This window comes from Peromyscus eremicus, chromosome 2 (assembly GCF_949786415.1).
Source record: "Peromyscus eremicus chromosome 2, PerEre_H2_v1, whole genome shotgun sequence".
Classification (NCBI taxonomy): Eukaryota; Metazoa; Chordata; class Mammalia; order Rodentia; family Cricetidae; genus Peromyscus; species Peromyscus eremicus.
In genome coordinates, this window is record NC_081417.1 from 54,997,757 (window position 1) to 55,015,759 (window position 18,003).

At 37.9% G+C, this 18,003-nt stretch overlaps 1 protein-coding gene across 3 annotated transcripts in view; it reads left to right on the plus strand.

Moving 5' to 3' along the window:
- The window catches only part of Rngtt (RNA guanylyltransferase and 5'-phosphatase), a 216,519-nt gene that overhangs the window by 18,362 nt on the left and 180,154 nt on the right, over positions 1–18,003 (plus strand). For all 3 annotated transcript variants that reach the window (XM_059254084.1, XM_059254086.1, XM_059254085.1), the window contains exons 7-8: positions 5,215–5,324; positions 6,357–6,458. In XM_059254084.1, coding sequence (XP_059110067.1) covers positions 5,215–5,324; positions 6,357–6,458 — 212 coding nt within the window. The remainder of the gene's footprint in view (positions 1–5,214; positions 5,325–6,356; positions 6,459–18,003) is intronic.

Here is an 18,003-nt window from a genome sequence, read left to right on the forward strand (position 1 = left end):
ATGGTACAGTATGCATGTGGAGGTCAGAGGGCAACTCATGGGTCCTGGGGGTCAAATTCAGATTGTCAGGCTAACTGCAGGAACACTTACCTGCTGAGCCATCCTGTTGGCTTCCAAATACCATAATACTCATATTTTTGTTTAAACTTATTGTGGGATATTGGCTATATTTCTGTTATTTATGTCTTTCTCTTTCTTTCTCTATATGTGTTGAAGAACATAATAATGGCCTCTGTTTTTATGAAATTAATTTTGATTCTACCTGAAACCCATTAAATAACTCCTGACATCACGGGCCAGATGGAGACCTTAAGAAGGTGTGATGTGGTCTTACTATGAAGCCCAGGCTGGTCTCAACTCCCAGTTGTCCTGTCACAGTGCTGAGTAATATTCTTAGTGCTGAGATAGATTATAGGCATGCCTCACCATTGTTTCACTTTTAAAATGAGTCAGCAATTTGTCTTTAAAATTTTGTCTTACAGAATTATTTATTCTTTGGGTAGAGGGGCTTGCCTATTGTGGTGGGAATGAGAGGTCAAAGGACAACTTGTGAGACTCATTCCTCCCCAACCATCTTGTGCATTCTGGGATCGAACTCAGGTTGTCAGGCTTGGCAACAAGTGCTGAGCCATCTTGTAGCCCAGCAGTCTATTTTTTCAGAGAAAAGTTGGAGTTAAGAAATTTCATCCTAGTTTTGTTTCGTATGTAAACCAAAGAACTCTTAGATGTTAGATTGAGATTAGGTAGTAAACTAACTACATTTAGTGTTAACAATAGATTTAGTATATTACCTAATAACCAGTGAGAATGTTTTTACAAAATAGTCATAGAGTTAATGTAACTGTCCCCTGCCATAGGTGGTGTTTCCTTTGTACTATATACAACTTAGAAGACTTCTACTTCTAGTCAACTTTTCTTCTAGGAGTAAAAGTCTAATGAAGTTGGGTTGTGGCTACAACTCAGTTGGTAGAATACTTGGCCAAGCATGCATGAAGCATTGGGTTCATTTCCTAGTACTGTATAAATGATGCATAGTGATGCATGCTGATTCCAGCACTCAGGAGTTCAAGGCCACCTTCTGCTACATAGTTGTAGGTAAGGATGGGATACATGAGACCCTGTGTTTAATTAAAAGTGATAGAGTGGAGTTATGTAGATGAAATTGTAAATGGTCTTATTAAATAAGAAACACAAGAGCCAAATACAGAGTTAAAAGCCCAAGAGGTCAGAGCCTTAAACTTACCACTCGCTGCCGTCCTTTCCCTCAGAGAGAGACCTTCTTCCTGTGTCTTATCTTTTTATTGCCTTTCTGTTCTGCTTTCTCATTGGTTCTTAACCCAACCACATGACTTCCTCGTCACTGCCTGTCTATACAGACCTCCAGGTCTCTATGGTTTGTTCTGAGATTAAAGGTTTGGGTCACCACTTGGCTGTGTCCTTGAACACACAGGAACTCTGCCTGCCATGTGATCGCATTAAGGGCGTGTGCCACCACCGATGGACTTCTGCTAAATGGCTTGCTCTTAGCTCTGATCCCCAGGCAACTTTATTTATTAACATACAAATAAAATTACATTTCAGCACAAATAAAATATCACCATATTTCCCCCTTCTATTCTAACAAAAAGAAAAAAGTTATAAGAAAAATTATGTACAATAAATACAATAACTATATATAATATATACAAGCAATAAATACCTAAACAATGTCTAGTCCATTTGCGTTTGACAAACTCAGAGAAAATATTCCATTATCTATCCTATTTTGGTAAGTCCAAAATGTACCTGATTCACTTTCTATCCTAACATATTACTAACAGAACTATCTTATAATGTCTTTCAAATTTATATACTTATACCTCTTTAGTGAGTTTCTTTTCTGAAATTATTAACAAGGAAAACTATTAACTATAACTATCTAATCTGCAACTCCCTCAGAGACCCAAGAAGGAAATAATATTACCTAATAAAACAGGAAGCGCAAACAAGCAACTTCCAAAAAAATGTGAGTTGACAGAAACAGCCAGCTGCCTGGACAGTCATTTGAGGTTTCTCCACAACATTGGGGCATCTTCTTCAGCCTATAGGCTTAGCGTATCTGACAGACTCATTTGTGAAGTAGAATGTACACAAAGCCTACAGTTTGACCTCACATTTGGTGAGAGTAGTGCATTTACCAGAGACACCTGAATTCCACTAGTGTCCTGTCATGATTCAGGATTTTAAATTCTGGAAATTGTTGATGTTTTTTGAATTAAGCTGTCCATTTTTCTTGGCTCGTGGGTGGCTTCACCTCTTTTATTAAATGCCAGTCTACCATTGAGAGGTTAGACTCTGTCAGCTTAGTTATTCTTTAAGAATAACTGTTTCAGCTATTGTTCCACTGCACACGAGAAGCCATCGGTCCACTATCTGTTCAGCTGCCTTAGAAGAAAGGGGCACTGTACCTTTTCCATATTGCAAAGGCCACTTCAGGGATGGTGCCATATTGGCCTGGCCTCAGAAGATTCCTGTTGTTAAAGCCACAAACACACTTTTCTTGGCAAGAATCGATAGTCCTTTGTTTTGTGTCCTGTCTGTCCATTTTGTCCTGTTTGTCAGCAGTTGATTCAAGGATAATTCGTTGTCCAGTGGCTAACTTTTGCTACAATGAAAGTTAATTCCATATGCAGTTTCTTCAATGCCCATATCTTCTCTGAAGTAGATTGGTGTTGCCAGGAGTCAACATGTCTCATAGTCATAAAAAAAGAGAAAATTTCTAAGTTATTAAAACATTTTAAATGCTATATTCTGTAGATCTCTGAAGGGTTTGAAGATGACCTGTCTATCTAAAATATATCTGCTTGACCTTGAAAACATACCTAAAATGACTACCAGTTCGAGTGTAATGTCTAACTACTAACTTTCATTTCTTTATATCCTAATAGTTGGTAATAATAACATTCAAGGATTAGCAAATTGCATTACATTGGGAGACTTAATGACTTTTAGGTTTTCCAGTTTTGTGGAGTACAGGTTGTTTTTTTTTTTTTCCCCCAAGACAGGCTTTCTCTGTGTAGCTTTGCGCCTTTCCTGGAACTCACTTGGTAGCCCAGGCTGGCCTCGAACTCACAGAGATCCGCCTGGCTCTGCCTCCCGAGTGCTGGGATTAAAGGCGTGCGCCACCACCGCCCGGCGGAGTACAGGTTTTTAAAGTATGTCTTTATGATTCTCTGGATTTCCTTGGTGTCTGTTGTTATGTCCCCCTTTTCATTTCTGATTGTTAATTTCAGATACTCTCTCCACGGATATACATATGCACATCCATCCACACCTGTGGAGGTCAGAGGACAACTTGGAGTCTTGTCTGTTTTTCAACCCCACCCTGGGGATCAAACTCAGGTCTTTAGGTTTGGTTGAAATGGCCTTTATACCCTGAGCCATTTTACATGCCCTGCTTGCTCTTTATGATACATTTTTGTAAGGAAATCGAAATACGTAGATGATTTAGATTGCAGTCATGTCCCACCATGTCTGGCTTTCAAATACACTTTTTAAAAGCAACATTAATCTTGAGCATATGTGCTTAAAATATTTTTGAAAATAATATTTTTTATTATAATAGTTACTGATTTGCACAATGAGATACAATTTAAAGGTTTATTTTTTATGCCTTTCCAGTGGAAAGAGCTTTAAAAGTTACATCAAAGGACTGGTAGAGTGCTTGCTTAGCTTTTGCAATGTCCTTGGGTGCGTTTCTGTCCTTTCTTTTTTAAGGAAGATTTGGTATTTTATTAAAGAAATTTTAATATTGACTTTTAAGCATGCTAGTTTAGAAAAGAGGGGCTCTTAGGTACAAGGCACAAGCTGGGCATATTTAAGATAATATTTTATAGGGATATTGACACCACTTGGGTATTCTTAGTCACTGTATTGTGAGTCTTAGAGCTTTGCTTTCAGGATGTATTTTTCTTATTTAGTATTTAATAATAGAAATGACCTTATTTTTAAAGAGTTTTCTAAACAGGCTGTCAGTATATAGAGCCTAGCTGACCTCAAACTTATTGTGTAGCCCAAGCTGGCCTTGAACTTGTAGGCTTCCTCCCTTAGGTTCCATAGTGCTGGAATGATAGTCATACATCACCACAGCTGACATTAGAAGAGTGTTTTTATTTTTAAGATTTATTATTTTATGTGTATGAATGTTTTGCTTGTATGTATGTATGTATGTGCACCACCTGTGTGTCTGGTACCCATGAAGGTATGAAAAGTGTGTTGGATCACCTGGGACTGGAGTTCCAGATAGTAGTGAGCTGCTGTGTGGGTGCTTGGAATTGAACCAGGGTCCTTCTACAAGAGCAGTAAGTGTTCTTAACCACTGAGCTTCTATTCAGCCCCTAGATGTGGTTTTAAAACAGAAATTTTGTTGTTGGGTCAAGGTAATGTTATTAACAGGAAAGTATTGGTTTCTTTGATCCTTAGGTCATGGGATCCCTACATTATCATTATTTTAAGGCCGTCAGAGTTGAAGATTTATTAGATGACAATACATATTAATTCTGAGTTTGAGGCAGAATGTAGGAGTGCTGTCTGCTGGAAAGACTTAGGACTTCTGTGGACCTGACAGTGATGTATATGTGGATGAACTCTGAATGCTTTTCTTCCTCTTCCCAAATGGATTGCTTGCCAGATCTTGGCCAGACAGTTGAACTTTGTAACTTGTAGACCAGGTTTTTTATTCTTTAATGACATCATCAGCTAGAGTTTTATGTAGATTTTACTTGAAAGTGAAGCCAGAAGGTCTCTGATGTGTCTGAAACTAATTTAGTATACACTTAGACTAATGTTTTAGTTTTAAATAGTGTAAAAACACAAGTGTAGAAAATTTTATAGACTTCCCTAGAGTACACCTTTTCTTTTCTTTGGCTTTGAGATGGGATCTTGCTATATAGCCTATGTTGGCCTCAGAATTATAATCCTTTTGCCTGAGCCGCCCGACTTGTTGGGTTATAGATGTTACTATTACTGCAGGTGAAACAGACCATTTCTGTTTGATATGTTTTCTTAGGTTTGTGAAAATAAACTTATTTATTTGTAAATACATTTGTCCTTTAATTATATATATATATATATATATATATGTGTGTGTGTGTGTGTGTGTGTGTGTGTGTGTGTGCATATATATATATACACATATATTTATTATTATCATTTTATTCTCTCTTTTCTTTAAAGGGTGCTATTTTCTTGGAAGGTATAACTGTTAAAGGTGTAACTCAAGTAACAACTCAACCAAAGTTAGGAGAAGTACAGCAGAAATGTCATCAGTTCTGTGGCTGGGAAGGGTAAGGAATATTTTCAAGTTTCTTTGTGTAACGCGTAAAATTAATTCAGACATTCCCTTTTTTTTTTTTTTTTTTTGACTCCCTAAAGTTAATGTGTACATTGTAAGAGGATGTCAGGTGTTTTTCACGGTAATCTGTAACCGTCAAGTTGAGTCAGGATCAGCTGACTCACATTGTCCTCAAGAATATATTACTGTTGTCACTAGAGTTTTTTGTTTTTGTTTTTTTTTTTGATCTCTGTTTCTGTTGGTGCTGGTTAATGTTGGACGCGTCTTACCAGTGGAGAATAATAGAGGAAGACTCCCAGTGTCAACCTCTGCCTCCACTGTGCACGTGTGGGCTAAATGTGCCCCTCCCCCCCATAATTGATTATGCATGATTTAAATAGTAAAGCAGGTGTGTTTTAAAGTCTTATACTTCCGAGAAAAGCTTGAATATTAGCTTAATTACCTTAACCCCCACTCCCTATCCCTAGTGCTGGGATTAGAGCACCTGCTGCCAGGCTTGGCTTTTTACATGGGTGCTGGGAACCCCAACACAGACCCTCATACTTACATAGGAAGCATTTTAGCCACTGAACTTTCTCTCTAGTCCTGCATAGTAACATTTTAAAATTAGCCCAGTATTTAGCAGTGGCAATTTAGTACCCTGTAAACTTGTATTATAAAATGTTAAGAGAGTGATAATCTTTTTTTTTTTTTGTTTTTTTGTTTTTTTGCTTTTTTGAGACAGGGTCTCACTTTGTAGCTCTAGCTGTCCTGGAACTAACTATGTAGACCAGGTTGGCTTCAAACTCACAGAGATCCATGTGCCTCTAACTTCTGAGTGCTGAGATTAAAGTAATTAATTAAATTATCACTCCTGGCTGAGAGTGATAATCTTTGTTAGAATTTTTGTGACAGCTGATGCTAATCCATTTGAAATCAATCTCATGATTAATCGCTTTATGATCAACATGTGAGCCATTGGTTTAACACAAAGATAGCATTATATGGGTTGTAGCTATGACAGAATAGTGTTTTTTTCTTTAAGGTCTGGGTTTCCTGGAGCACAGCCTGTTTCCATGGACAAGCAAAATATTAGACTTTTAGAACAGAAGCCATATAAAGTAAGCTGGAAAGCAGATGGTACTCGGTAAGTTTTACTACTCAAAACAATTACACAAATAACTCTCATGTTTAAAGAATATTACATTGTTAGGGAAAGTGTATACTCCTCAGGGTGTGAGTTTCTGATTTGAACAGCGAAATATATATGTTTTAGAAATTATGTATCTTTCATCTCATTGGTATTCTAAGCTGTCTAAAGTTTTAGTTCACTCTGCTGAATTTTGGCTTCAGAATTCTAGTTTTTATAAAAAGTTTTTTATTTGTTTTAATTTTTTGAGACAGAATTTTACTTTGTAGCCTGGTGTAGCCTTAAACACCTGATGAACCTGCAGCAATCTTCTTCCTCACCCTCCCAAGTGCTGGGATTACAGGTATGAGCCATCATACCTGCCTTATACTGAATGTATGGAAGGAGCATGCGATCCTCTTACGTCTGTCTCCCAAGTATTGGGATTATAGGCGTGTGCTGACATGCCCACATTTGGGGTCTCTTTTTATTAACCTTATTTCATAATTTAGTTGTCGGTTGTATCTTCTCTTATTCCACGGTCCTTATATATACATATTTCAGTAAAACTTAATTTGGGGTTAGGGATATAGTTCAGTTGGTACAGTGCCTGCCTAGCATGGGGTAGGCCCTGAGGTTAGTCTCTGGCACTGAGTAAAACTGGGCAGTAGTGACTCAAGCCTGTAATTCCAGCATTTGGGAGATTGTGGCAAGAGGATCAGAAGTTCAAGGTCATTCTCAAGTATATAACAAGTTCAAGGTCAGTGTGAGGTACAAGAGACCCTGCCATAAACAAATCAACAAGCTAACTTTGTTTACAAAGCAGTAGTCCACCTTTTTCTTTTGGGTCATAGTTTGCCAATCCATGCCTGAATATATTCTTCTTAAAAGACTTTTTTTTTTTTTTCCTTTTTAAAGATAGGATCTTTGTAGCCTTGGCTGGTCTGGAACTTACGATGTAGATCAGGCTAGCCTTGAACTTGTGGCCTTTCTTTTTCCTACCTCTGTCTTCCCATTTCTGGGATTAGAAATGTGACCCACCACACCTTGATAAGATATTTTTTAACTTAAAAAATTCTTGGTTTTTATGTATATATGGTGTTGTCTTGGTTAGGTTGGATGTGATAAAACATCCATGACCAAAGCAGCTTGGGGAGGAAAGAGTCTTTTTTTTGTAGACCAGCATGAAGGGGTATCAGGACAGGAGCTCATGCAGGGCAGGAACCTAGAGGCAAGAACTGAAGCAGAATCCATTGAGGATTGCTGCTTATTGGCTTGCTCCTCCTCATGGCTTGTTCAGCCTACTTTCTTATATCATCTAGGACCACCTGCCCAGGGATAGCACTGCCCACAGTGAGCTGGACCCTTCAGCATCAATTATTAACCAAGAAAATGCCCCACAGGCTTGTGCACATGCTGATCTAGTGAAGGCATTTTCTCAATTATGGTTCCCTCTTAGACTAACTGGGATATGTGTGCTTGCATGAGTGTGTACCCTGGTTGTTCAGGAGACTACAGAGGCAGGAAGACGGACGGTGTCAACTCTTCTAGAGCAGGTATTATGAGCTACCATGTGGGTGCTGGGAACTGAACCCAGGTCCTTTTCAAGAGCAATAGGTTCTCTTAATTGTTGAACCATCTCTCCAGCCCCAGATAATTTTTTAAAATCTAACTTACTAAATGTGTATTTCAAAGGCAAATAGGCCCGATTTTCCTCATAAAAATTACGTTCTATTTCTTGGTTATAATGTGGTGTTCAGTGTCTGGTTTATGTTACATGTGCTGATGTAAGTATTTAGTGACCTGTGACTATCTTGTTTTAAAAATAGCTGTTATATGAATGAACTAATTATAATATGTTGCCACAGATTCTGTATTTGCTGCTGTAATTGTTTTTGTACAGAACAGTGCAATAACCCCAGGTAGTTTACTTGAGTACCTTGAGTAGGTATTTTGTCAATAATTCTTGTAGGTGATGTTTATTCTGGTGACTGGAGCTAAATGTTCAGACAGCAATGATGTGGATAAGGTAATGAGACTCTAGAATTGTTTGCCATTTAGTGAACAGTAATAAAGAGGCTTCAGATGTCTCTGGGATAATATTCAGTCATTTACAAACTGTCTTTTATACTATGTAGAAATAGAATGACCAAGATTAGCCATTGTATATATATGCTTTTATATTTGTTCACCTTGCTCTTTTTGAGTTCTACTTGAGGCAAGATATCAGCTCAAATACACATTTCTGCTTAGCCCTTGTTTCTTTCTGGCATTACATTCTGAGTGGTGTTTTTTCTTTCCAGTTTATCATGACACCTTTTAGGACAATACCCAGATAACAATTATGAATCATTGTAGGAGGTTTATACTAAAAGAAAAAAAAAGCAGAGATTTAAATCAAATAGGACTGGGTTGGCTTTGACAGTGCACATTTTTGAGAAGCACTCTAGTTTCATGGTTGATTCTGACTTTTATTGGGTTTGATAGTTAAGTCAGCAACCTAATTTAGAGTCATTGAATTAAAGATATACCAGAGAATTTGATTAAAGGAGAGCTACATGTGGTAGGTAATTGTTACCATCGTAGCTGACATTTTTTTTTCTTTTAGGGTCCTTTTATTTTTGAAAATTACTTGCATATGAAGATGCTTATCGAAAGTATGTATTAAACTCAATTTCTGATATCAAACTTTTACACAGTTATAACCACAGTAGAACTGACAGTTAATAGGCAGCTTTACAGAAATGTTTACAGAATAAATATTCTTCACACGTATAGGTTCTAAAGAAAATAAGAATTGCCAGGCGGTGGTGGCGCACACCTTTAATCCCAGCCTCGGGAGGCAGAGCCAGGCGGATCTCTGTGAGTTCGAGGCCAGCCTGGCCTACAGAGTGAGTTCCAGGAAAGGAGCAAAGCTACACAGAGAAACCCTGTTTTGAAAAACCAAAAAAAAAAAAACAAAACCAAAAAAAAAAACCCGAAAAAAGAAAATAAGAATAGCTATCTGAGCAAAATGAGACAGTAAGAATATCTGAGTTAGGGAACAGACTGAAAGGACTGGGCATATAACTTACTGGTAGAATACTGCTTAGCATGACAAAGTCATGGGTTTAATCTCCAACAACACGTAACTTTACGTAAGTAAGTGAGTAGGTAAGTAAGTAAGTAAATAAATATAAGCTTTGTCAGCTCAGGATGATGAATACAAGCTTAGAACCTTAGCAATACACAGTGCAGTAAATCATAAATCATTGGTAATAAACATCTAACTCTAATTCTTGTAATTTTTCTAGATACCTCTCAATAACTGCATTTTCATCAGTGATATTGCTCTCAAACAAATTTGGGACTCAAATAAGATAAAACTGTATGACCTTTGGGGTAAAAACTAGAACAGGTTTTGAACTTAGTAAGCAAGCATTCAGTCTTTAGTTCTATTTCTCAGTTCTGAATAGAAAAACCTCTTTGAAATGGCATTTGTAACAAATGTAAATCAGATTTATTATTCCACAATCTGTTCAATTTAGAACTAAACAGATACAAATAAAACTTGTGCTACACACACAGCTAGCATCCTAGTTGAGAATTTTTAGATGCCTGTATTCTAGGGATAACAGATTTGAAGCTTGGAGACACTTAACAAAATCCTGTTTTTTATTTATTTATTTATTTATTTTGGGTGTTTTTGAGACAGAATTTCTTTGTGTAACAGCCCTGGCTGTTGTCCTGGAACTCACTCTATAGACCAGGCTGGCCTCAAACTCACAGAGATCCTCCTGCCTCTGCCTTATGAATGCCGAGATTAAAGGTGTAGGCCACCACTGCTTGGCTTAAATAAAAAAAAAAAAAAATCCTGTTTTTGGTTAGTATTTCTAAGCTTTATTTTCAAAATAGACTAGGCAGATGGACCCAGATATCTGAGAAACAGATAAGATAGGGTGAAGACATTGAATTATCTTTCTTCCCTCATGCCATATGCTCTTTGTGATATGTGAATATGTGAAATTTGCTGCTCTTTGAAAATTGTTAGATCTAAACTATATGATGTGTCTTGAAAAACAAAAACAAACAAAAAATTGGATTGCTGCTGAGAATTATTTATTCTTGAGGCATTGAGAGTGTTACCAGTTTTTTGTTTGTTATAAGTAACCATACAGCTTTCTTTATACCTGTCTTTGTATAGATGATGAGAAAAGTAGTATTACCTGGATAGTGAGTGTGGTCATAGGTGTCTTGCTGAAGTTTGTTACATTTCTAAGGTTGTCCAGGAGTGCCTATTTCATTTCATCACTGACAGTTTGAGGAGATAGCCAAGTTGACAATTGGAAAATGAACTTTTCCTAGAAAAGAAAGCCAAATTTCACTGATATAAACACCCACAAAACTAAAAGAATAGTAAGATTTATTATTGCTTTAATTAGTACTTTTTAAATAGTGGCATGGCTGCACAGTATTCATTGTATATTTTAGTTGTAGGAAAAGCTATGACAGGTAACACTTATTGACTTCTTGGTATTAGGCATTTTCTAAGCACTCTATGTAGAACATCTCCTTTAATTCTTACTACTGTAGTACAGCTACTGTTATCATTCTAGTCTATAGGTTAGAATGAAACACATAAAGGGAGGCAACATTTCTGAGGTCACAGAAGTATAGTAAGCAGCAAGAGTGGGTTTGGAATGCAGACAGAATCTTTACTAGTATGCAATCATGTAAACTATTTTTTCTTTCTTTTGGTGGTTCTAGGAATTCAATCTAGGGTCTCATGTGCATGTGATCTCTGTCACAGTTGCCAAATGATGTCTTCATTGTTTTACAAAAATTCTTTGGCTATGTTTATTACTTTCGATAATTTCTTCTTTATCAAACCTTAGTTAGAGAAATTAAAACATCTTCTCATGAAGATATTTGTCTAATCTCTTAGAGTAAATGGTGTTAAGAACTGGGTGTTCCTTCAGACACAACTCCTCAATCTTTCTGCCTGCCTCTTTTCCCTCATTTTCAGATCTTCCATGTGAATGAGAAATGATAAGTACTGTTCTATTATAAGTGAGCTGTAGAAAAACCTTGTTGATTTTCTTTTACCTTGTTTTGTAATGTTAGTTAGAATTGCTCAGTACCTGTCACTAATGGGTGATCAGTGTCTTTGTAGAAATACTCTTTGTTGCTCTAGTAGCAAACACCTTATCTGAAGTGCTGGAAGCCAGAGTGGTGTGAACATTTACATGTAGAGAATTAAATTTTCTGGGGATGGGATTCATGGAAATGATTCTAAAGGTAATTATATACAGTTCTTTAAACAGTTTTGTAGTAGTGTGCTTTCAGATCAGTCAGTACCCCATAAATCTCCAATTTTGAGTATTTTGGATTACAGATGTTCAGATTATGGAAATGTTATTCTGTGTCTACCCTCAAGCTTCTATGAAATGAAGTAATAAATGTGATTTTTTTTTTGTTAGCTGAAGTAAAGGGAACCACACGTGTGGTGGCTCATGTTTGTAATCCTTAGTATTTCCTTTTCGTTAAACGTCTTTCTATTAGATGTAAACATAAAATTATTTCCTTATTGATTCCTGTATTTGGCTCAAGAATCAAATAATACTGGGAAGCTTATAATGGAGAAGTGTTATAGTCTGTTTCTGTCCCTTTTTCCTTACGTCAGTTCTACTCCATAAAGCAACTGCTTTCAGCCATTTTTACATTTTGCTACTCTAAAGCTGTCCCAAGTCTCTAAACTCCATTTTATGTTTCTACTTACCAGGTGTGAATGAGTTGCTGTTAATAGAATTCACCAAAATCTTTGTATCCACCTTTCCCTTTATTATTCCATCATAGTTATTTCATTGTTATTCTTCATGGCTCTATTTTTAGCCCTTCTTTTCTTCTTTTACTAACCTTTCACAGTGCTTCTTGACTGTTCATCTTATAAGATAAAAAGGTTAGAGTCCCCTTTCTCCCACCTACCTCTCATTACATTGTTGAGTGGAGCTAGGGATGAAACCTAGTGGTATGCCAGGCAGGCAGTCTGCTACTGAGCTGCACATCCAGTCCTAACTTAAAAACATTTAATGCTGTATTTTGTGTGTGTGTGTGTGTGTGTGTATGCGCGCGCGCGCGCGCGCGCATATGGGCAGGTGTGTGCTGCAGAACACACATGGAGGTCAGTTGGTGAATTGGTTCTTTCTTTCCATCGTGTGTGTCCCTGGGATTAACTAAGGTCTTCAAACTTGGTGGCAAGTGTCTTTACCTGCTGAGCTATCTCTCTGCTTCCAGTCCTAACTTTTAATATTTTCAGCTGTTGTCATTTATAGACTTTGGGGAACATATTTTTTTTTTTTAAATTTAATTTGTGTGCATATATGAATGTCTCAGTATGTGCACCACTTGTGTATAGGAACCAGCAGAGGTCAGAAGAGTCATCGAAGATGGAATTACAGACAGTTGTGATTCTTCATGTGGGTGCTGGGAATTGAATCTGGGTCCACTGCAAGAGCAGTGAGTGCTCTTAACTGCTGAGCCATCTCTCCAGCCCTGGTAAACAGTTTTTAAAAAACATTAAAAAAATGTGTGTGTATGTGTGTGTGGGGGGGGGAGGGTAGGTGTTCATGGAGACTAGAAGATGACATCAGAACCCCTGGAGCTAGAGTTATAGGCAGTTATAAGTGCTGAGGATCTAATTCAAGTTCTTTGGAAGAGGAGCAAGTATTTTTAACTGCTGAGCCATCTCTCTAGCCCCTTAAAAAAATTAAAAACAATTCTGTGGTTGAACTTATTTATTTATTGTTCATTGTTATTACTATTACTACTATTATTATTATTTTTATTATTATCAAGAGAGTCAAGGTCTCTGCACTACCTAGACCAGCCTGGAGCTTGCTGCATAACAGAAGTTGACTTTGAAGTACTGATTCTCTTGCCTCCACCTCCCAAGTACTGGGATTGTAGGCCATGCTCAGCTTTGTGGTTGAAGTTAAGTGGTGAAAATAATTTTTTTTTTTTTTCGAGACAGGGTTTCTCTGTGTAGCTTTGCGCCTTTCCTGGATCTTGCGCTGTAGACCAGGCTGGCCTCGAACTCACAAAGATCCACCTGTCTCTGCCTCCCGAGTGCTGGGATTAAAGGCGTGCGCCACCACCGCCCAGCAAAAATAATTTTTTATCCCTATTGGAAATATTTTTAGATTAGCGGGGGTGTATTACATTCCTACTTTTAATGGCAAGAGGAAAAGTCACTTTAATATATCAGAGATACAGGAATTTGATATGTGAATTGCTTCCAAAGGCATTTGATAGTGAAGTCAAAGGTAGAAAGGGTTCCAATGAGATCATGAGCTATTACTGCTCTTCCAGCCTGGTTAGCACATGGGTTGTTTGTTTGCTGGAGGAGGGCTGTTGCTAGAAGTGTGCTCATTGTGGCAGTACCTGCAGCCACCACTCAGACCTTCCACCGAGCAACTGGAACCCACACTGCTGCAAAGTCGAGATCAGCTTGGGTTAAATACCCACTCCGCCAGCAGAACTCAGACTGCAAAGCCATGAGGCAGAAAGCCTCTTGGAAGCTCTTGGACTATGGGCTTCTGACTTGAACAGAACACAGCTGTTTGTGCTGGAGGACCCTCTTTTTCTATCACTTTATGTGTGTACCTTAAGTACGAATTTTGAGAATTTTAGTTTAAAAAATACATTTCTTTTTTAGTCCACATGTCATGTCATTCTTTCAGTTGATGTTGGATCTGGATCTTGGGTTGTGTAAAATGGCAGCTCCATCTGTGGAGATTATTGCTGCCACTGTGCATGCTTCTTGGTTGGCCCTTGTTGTTGAAATAGTATACTTGTTACCCAGCATTTAGCAGTTTAAAACATCAAAATGTATTATCTCACTGTTTCTGAGAACAGTTTAGTTGGGTGGTTCTGACTCAGTGTTTTCATGACATTGAAGTTAACCAAAGCTTCTGTGTATCAAACCTCTGCCAGCATTATTTATATGGTTGATGGTAGTCCTCAGTTCCTTATTGGCTATTGAGTGAGCTAGTTATACAGTAGTACTGTTATAAAAGCAAAACTTTCAGGTCAGGCACTGTGGCATAATACCTGAGGTCCTTGTTACTCAGGCAGCTGAAGCAGTAGGATTTCTTGGACTTAGGAACTGAAAACAAGTCTAGGCAAAACAGCAAGACTCTATATTAATCTTCCCCTCCTGCCCCCCCCCCAACAATAGCAGACCTAAAAGCTAAAAATTCCAAGCATTTTAAATTTGAAAATGCAAACAAATTTTCTAAGTACAGTAGTTTCACACAGTGGAATAAGGATTCAGAATGATTCCGCTGGCTCTTAAGACACCATCAAATGATAGCGAAGTGTTTTTTTTTTGTTTTTTTTTTTTTTTAAAAAAAAAACAACAAAAAAAGCATGTTCATAGATCCTCTGGTACTCCCATCAAAGATGGTAGGAGGTGAGCACCTTGTATGGGCTGTCCTGTACTGACTGCTTGGGTGGAATGTGGCCAACACATAATGAGGATACTCAGGATCTGTGCAGTCCAGCTGCAGCCTAAAGCTTTAGTATGAAGATGATTCTAACCTGAAGTCATGTCAGCGTCAACAGATGCAGAAGGGAATCTTTGAGCTTCACTTATGAATTTAAAAATAGAAACTTCAACCAGGCACACTCTTTTCCAGAGTTAAAAACTTAGAAGCAAAAACTTCAGTGGTAGTGCATGCCCCTGACCCCTGCACTTGGAGGCAATGACAAGGGGAGGATCAGGGTTCAAGCTAAAATCTTGGCCATATATCAGATTCAAGGCAAATCTGGGCAACATGAGAACTCCAATATATTTGTTACAGAGTGTTTCTGCACACATAGATCTGTTTGCCTTTGCCTCCCATGTGCTGGTATTCTTAAACATTTTATTTAATGATTTATTAAAGAGTTTCATGGCTGAAAACTTCCTGGTTTAGGGTTGGTATTTTATGACCTCAACAAGATGGTAGTAGAGGACCAGCTTTGATTTGTTGTCTTTGTAAAGCAGTAGAATCATAATGGTAGTTAATATATTACACATATCAGAATACTATTTATTTTGTCATTAAGAATTTAGTGATGATCAGGTGGGTTCTGTCCACATGGAAAGTCTAGCTCATTTGACAATGCTGACATATTCTTTTGTGCATTGCAGTCACCTTTGTAAAAAAAAAAAAAAAAAAATTCCCACATGGCCAGGTATGGACAGGTACGGTGCTGCACACTTGTTAGTGTGAGGCAGGTTGAAATAAAGTCCAGGTCAGCTTGAGCTACAAAGCAAGTTTCAGACCAGGTGGAGTTATCCAGTGAGAGTGGATCTGATATTTTTGAATTGTATTAAAGTTAGGAATGGTTTGTCAGCCTGAGGAAATAGACCTTCCTAAGTCTATTCCTGGAAGGAACTAAGTGATGTGAGGATTCTCTTTTCATCTCATGTTTATTTTCCCTTAACTGTGTTGGGAGTGAAGAAATTTAACAGAAAAACAGGTGTTGGCTGGTAACTTTTCTGATTTAGATATGAAGGTTGATGTTGGTAAGGTCAAGATACTGACGTTGGCTTAAGAAGAACAGTAATTCTGAGAACAAGCTTTGCTTTATAGTTTGGAAACACTTTGATCCTGCATTTTATTTTGTCGTTCCCCCCTCCCCCCCAGCTGAGGCCCGAACCCAGGGTCTTACGCTTGCTAGGCAAACACTTTATCACTGAGCTAAATCCCCAAACTCAATACTGCATTTTAAAACTGAGTTCTATTTCTACCTTTCTTCTTTTTTAAAATCTATCTTAAGGAACTAAATTCAGATTTCATTTGTTTGATAGTAGTTTGGTCCCCAAAAGGAATTACTGTCTGTGAAATTAGTAAAGAAGTGGGGAACTGAGTGAATTAGTTTTGACAGCTCCTTTTCAAATTGTGCAGTCTGATTTAAAGATTTTTATAAGTAGCCCATCTTAGTACAATGTGTCTCTGGCTTTCAGCCTGGTTTTAACGTAGCTATTGCTGATAATTTTGCTGGCAGGTGAGCTTTCTTGCATTGGTTTTAATAACATTTTGGAATTTAGGAAATAATTTAAAAAATAGTCTTGTATGATAGAGAACTAAGTTTTGTTATTTCTTAATTATGTAGAATGACCTTCAAGCTTTGTGTGTGTTAGTTTTACCTGATAAAAAGTAAACTCCCAGAGTTACAGAATACAGAATATAATTAGAACAAAATAAATTGCTGCTTGAATTATAAAATTAAAGTATGTGTATATTGAGAATTCTTTGAGATCTGGCCTTCCTAGTTGTCTTTTGAATATACATATATATGATCTTTTTCTTTTCGTATTCCTATTTTTTTTTCCCCCGAGACAGTGTTTCTCTGTGTAGTTTTGATGCCTGTCCTGGATCTCACCCTGTAGACCAGGCTGGCCTCAAACTCACAGAGATCTGCCTGGCTCTGCCTCCCGAGGCTGGGATTAAAGGCGTGCGCCACCACCACCACCACCACCACCACCACCACCACCACCACCACCACCGCCAACCTGGCTTGTATTCCTATTAGTGTTATAGACACTTGTTTTTAGCTGTTAGAATGTTCCATCTAGAATGTCTCATGGCACTGTTCTGTCAGTATGGACAAAGTGGCATCCAGTTATTATTTAAAAAAAGATTATTTGTATGTACATATCTGTGTAAGTATATGCTGTGTGTATGCCGAGGCACTCTTAGGCCAGCTCGAGTTACAGGTAGTTTTGAGCTGCTGGATGTGAGTGCTAGTAATGGAACTCGGGTCCTCTGGAAGAGCAGCAAGAGAAGCACTGAGCTGTCTCCCCAGCCTCAAAGCATTTGTTTTTCAATAGTGTAATCCATTAAACATTATTCATTAATATTAAAAAAATGAAGATGGAGGTCACAGTTTAGCTTTACCCCAAGACAAGTGCTTATAACCTTGTAAGTCAAGTAAAAGTCATTTTGATTTTTCCAGAGTGCTATCTCTATGCATAAGAGAGACAGAAAGCAAGCTTTACTCCTTGCCAGCATGGCTCAGTGACATCAGACCAGAGTTATAGACAGATTAGATTACACAGACCTGCTTGCCAGAAAAGAATTCTTCAAGCATAGTAGCCAGCCACCAAAGTGATGAAATGCTTCATACTTTATGTGCTATCTACTGCCATCACTCACTATCAGGCAAGCTTCTTGCCACTTGGTATGAACACACACACACACACACACACACACACACACACACACACACACACACACTTACTTTGAACAGCAGTAAAGTTTTTAAACTTTTCCTCAATCTGACTTTATTTCATTTTTGACGTTAACAAATGGAAAAATTAAAACTCATTAAAAAATGTTCTGAGTGGCTGGAGAGATGGCTGAGTGGTTAGAGAGATGGCTGAGTTGTTAAGAGCATTACCACTCTTCCAGAAAACCTGGGTTTGAGTCCCAGCACCCATACAATGGCTCATAAGGTCTGTAACTCTAGTCCAAGAGAATCTGGTCACTGTCTTCAGGCCTTTGAGGGTACTGGCAGGCATGTGGTATACCAACAT